The 3483-nt window shown below is 46.3% G+C and overlaps 1 protein-coding gene and 1 non-coding gene across 6 annotated transcripts in view; both read left to right on the forward strand.

Moving 5' to 3' along the window:
- Positions 1-3483, forward strand: part of CHD4 (chromodomain helicase DNA binding protein 4) — a 42931-nt gene that overhangs the window by 25096 nt on the left and 14352 nt on the right. For 3 of the 5 annotated variants that reach the window (XM_012809342.2, XM_003796407.2, XM_012809345.1), the window contains exons 26-33: positions 541-721; positions 806-892; positions 981-1069; positions 1162-1295; positions 1635-1779; positions 1893-2058; positions 2312-2409; positions 2513-2642. In XM_012809342.2, the coding sequence (XP_012664796.2) occupies positions 541-721; positions 806-892; positions 981-1069; positions 1162-1295; positions 1635-1779; positions 1893-2058; positions 2312-2409; positions 2513-2642 (1030 nt within the window). Of the gene's footprint in view, positions 1-540; positions 893-980; positions 1070-1161; positions 1296-1634; positions 1780-1892; positions 2059-2311; positions 2410-2512; positions 2643-3483 lie in introns of all 5 variants that reach the window. The other 2 variants (XM_012809343.1, XM_023517131.1) reach the window with 1 other exon arrangement.
- LOC111727414 lies at positions 2089-2226 on the forward strand. The gene has a single exon (XR_002774972.1).

Below are 3483 nucleotides of genomic sequence, written 5' to 3' on the forward strand. Positions count from 1 at the left end.
AAAAAAAAAAAAAAAAAAGGAAAGCAGCTTGGCTTGCTGCCTATAGTTTAGGTGGCTAGGGCTCCAGCCACATACACCAGAGCTGGCAGATTTGAATCCAGCCTGGGCCAAAAAATAGCTGGGTGTTGTGGCAGGCACCTGTAATCCCAGCTACTTGGGAGGCTGAGGCAAGAGAATCGCTTGGGCCGAGGAGTTTGAGGTTACTGTGAGTTGTGATGCCACTGCACTGTACCCAGGGTAATAGCTTGAGACTCTGTCTCAAAAGAAAAAAAAAAAAGGAAAGCTTCTTGTCTGTTCCTTCTTCCCTATAATAATGGCTCCATCCTATGTTTTTCTATAGTTGAGACTGCTAATCTATATATAATTATGTGGAGCCATGTCCTGTCAGTTAAATTTTTTCTGAGTTCTTAGGTCCCAGCAGGCATACCAAGTATTTAAGTGTCATGGAAAGGAGCTAGCAGAATGGGAACTGTGAGGACCAGGAGTAGCTGGTGGTGCTGACTTCAGCACTCCTGAGTCCTGGTCCTCCCTCTGTCCCAGGAGGAAGAGGAGGTAGAACGGGAAATCATAAAACAGGAAGAAAGTGTGGATCCTGACTACTGGGAGAAATTGCTGCGCCACCATTATGAGCAGCAGCAAGAAGATCTAGCCCGAAATCTGGGCAAAGGAAAAAGAATCCGTAAACAGGTCAACTACAATGATGGCTCCCAGGAGGACCGAGGTGTGTGTGGCCGGCCCCGCCCCCCACCCATGGGCCGTTCCACTAGAGCAGTGGGCCCCGCTCATCTGCCCTCTCTCCCTCCAGATTGGCAGGACGACCAGTCCGACAACCAGTCCGATTACTCAGTGGCCTCAGAGGAAGGTGATGAAGACTTTGATGAACGTTCAGAAGGTGAGGGCTCGTTTTTCTACTGGTTTTCTAAATATTGTTTTGTTTAATACCCTATCAGTGTCACTTATTCATCTTTTTCTTCTTGCAGCTCCCCGCAGGCCCAGTCGTAAGGGCCTGCGGAATGATAAAGATAAGCCATTACCTCCTCTGTTAGCCCGTGTTGGTGGGAATATTGAAGTAAGTGGCATATAATTCTTAGGACAAGGGGTGGGTGAGTGCTGGATATTGAGAGATCTCTATCCCTCACCTAGGTTCCTTTTTTTGCCTAGGTACTTGGTTTTAATGCTCGTCAGCGAAAAGCCTTTCTTAATGCAATTATGCGATACGGAATGCCACCTCAGGATGCTTTTACCACCCAGTGGCTTGTTAGAGATCTGCGAGGCAAATCAGAGAAAGAGTTCAAGTAAGTTGAGGGCTGCAAAAGACTGATCTAGAACAATGACTTCTCCTATCTGGTCTTTCCACAGTACTAGTCCAGGCTGTGCAGGGAAATAGGCTGTTTCCTCTGTTGAAGTAGGCTGGTGAAGCTGTTAGTGATAGGAGTACTTTGTATTCTTAGCTTCCCTGGAAGAGAACTTGGGGCATGGTGTGGGTTCTAGAGACCAGCCTTCCAGAGGAGTGGGCTTTACTTCGAGGTGGAGCCATAGTCATTGCCTGGTACAATGCCTAGTTGGAGGTGGGAAACTGATTTAGGAGTTGACATGATCTCTGTTTAACTCATTTCTCTACTTCTTTACTGCAGGGCTTATGTCTCTCTTTTTATGAGGCATTTATGTGAACCAGGGGCAGATGGGGCTGAGACCTTTGCAGATGGTGTACCCAGAGAAGGCCTGTCTCGCCAGCATGTACTTACTAGGATTGGTGTCATGTCCTTGATTCGTAAGAAGGTGAGCCCTGAGCTTTTCTCCATCTTTAAAAGTTTTGAGCAAAACTGGACTGACAATAGGAAGAGGGCCTAGTGTTGGAATTGGATCTTTACCTTCTTGTCCCATTACCACAGGTTCAGGAGTTTGAACATGTTAATGGACGCTGGAGTATGCCTGAACTGGCTGAAGTAGAGGAAAACAAAAAGATGTCTCAGCCAGGGTCACCTTCCCCAAAGACTCCTACACCCTCCACTCCAGGGGATACACAGCCTAATACTCCTGCACCTGCCCCACCTGCTGGTAAGTAAGTCTGCTTGTCCTATCACTGTCTTGTCCTGGCCTATGCTCTTCTGCTCCCTGTGCTCAGTTCAAACAGGGTAGTCTGGCAGGACACACAATAATCTCCCTCTCAGTTTAGGAGAGCCGTCCTAAGAATAGGGCTGGCTCTTAAAGGCACGAGAGGACAATTTAAGATGAGACAAACTGGGAAGGCATGACCTTCTCTCTGATCTAGAACCTTCTTCCTAATTGATTGTCCCTTATTGGTCTGCAGAAGATGGGATAAAAATAGAGGAAAATAGCCTCAAAGAAGAAGAGAACATAGAAGGAGAAAAGGAGGTTAAATCTGCAGCCCCTGAGGCTGCTGTTGAGGTAAGAAATGGGAGAGACTAGATGCCATACTGAAGGCAGAAGGATACAACTACTCTTTAGGTGCTAGCCTGTTTGCTTATCTTTTTTTTTTTTTCCTTTGAAGTGTACACAGCCCCCTGTCCCTGCCTCAGAGGATGAAAAGGTCCTTGTCGAATCCTCTGAGGGAGAGGAGAAAGTAGAAAAGGCAGAGGTGAAGGACAGAACAGAGGAACCTATGGAGACAGAACCCAAAGGTATCCACATTTTCAAGCACCACAGATCCCTCTGTGAGCCATAGTTGCTCTTGGACTTTGAGCTTGGCTGTAGAGATGTCAAAAGGAAGTGATACACTGAAAATCCTGTACCCTTGATTTTAGATTGTGGGTTCCCCATCTACCCCTTAAGACATCTTTTATGGGCTCAATGCCCGTAGCTCAGTGGTTAGGGCACGGGCCATATACACTGGGACTGGTGAGTTCAAACTCAGCCCGGGCCAGCTGAACAATAATGACAATAACAATAACAACAACAACAACAACAACAAAAATAGCCAGGCATTGTGGGAGGTACCTGTAGTTCCAGCTACTTGGGAGGCTGAGGCAAGAGAATCGCTTAAGCCCAAGAGTTTGAGGTTGCTGTGAGCTGTGACGCTACAGTACTCTTCCCAGGGCAACAGCTTGAGACTCTGTCTCCAAAAAAAAAAAAAAGTAAAAAAGAAATAGATGCTGGCATTGATGCAGAGGAAAAGGAACACTTAATACACAATGGGACTGCAAACTTGTACAATCTCTATGAAAAAACAGTATGGAGATTCCTCAAAGTAGATCTACCATGAGGTAACTACCTAATGGAAAATAAATCATTTTATCAAAAAGACACCTGCACTAGAATGTTTATTGCAGCACAATTGCAAAGATATGGCATCAACCTAAGTGCCCATCAATTCCTGAGTGGATAAAGAAAATGTGGCATATATATAGCATGGAGTACCACCCAGCCACAAAAAAGAATAAAATAGGCTCGGCGCCTATAGCTCAACCGGCTAAGGCGCCAGCCATGTACACCTAAGGTGGCGGGTTCGAATCCCCAGCCCGG

This window comes from Otolemur garnettii, unplaced genomic scaffold (assembly GCF_000181295.1).
Source record: "Otolemur garnettii isolate 467f Iridium unplaced genomic scaffold, OtoGar3 scaffold00104, whole genome shotgun sequence".
NCBI classification, from domain to species: Eukaryota; Metazoa; Chordata; class Mammalia; order Primates; family Galagidae; genus Otolemur; species Otolemur garnettii.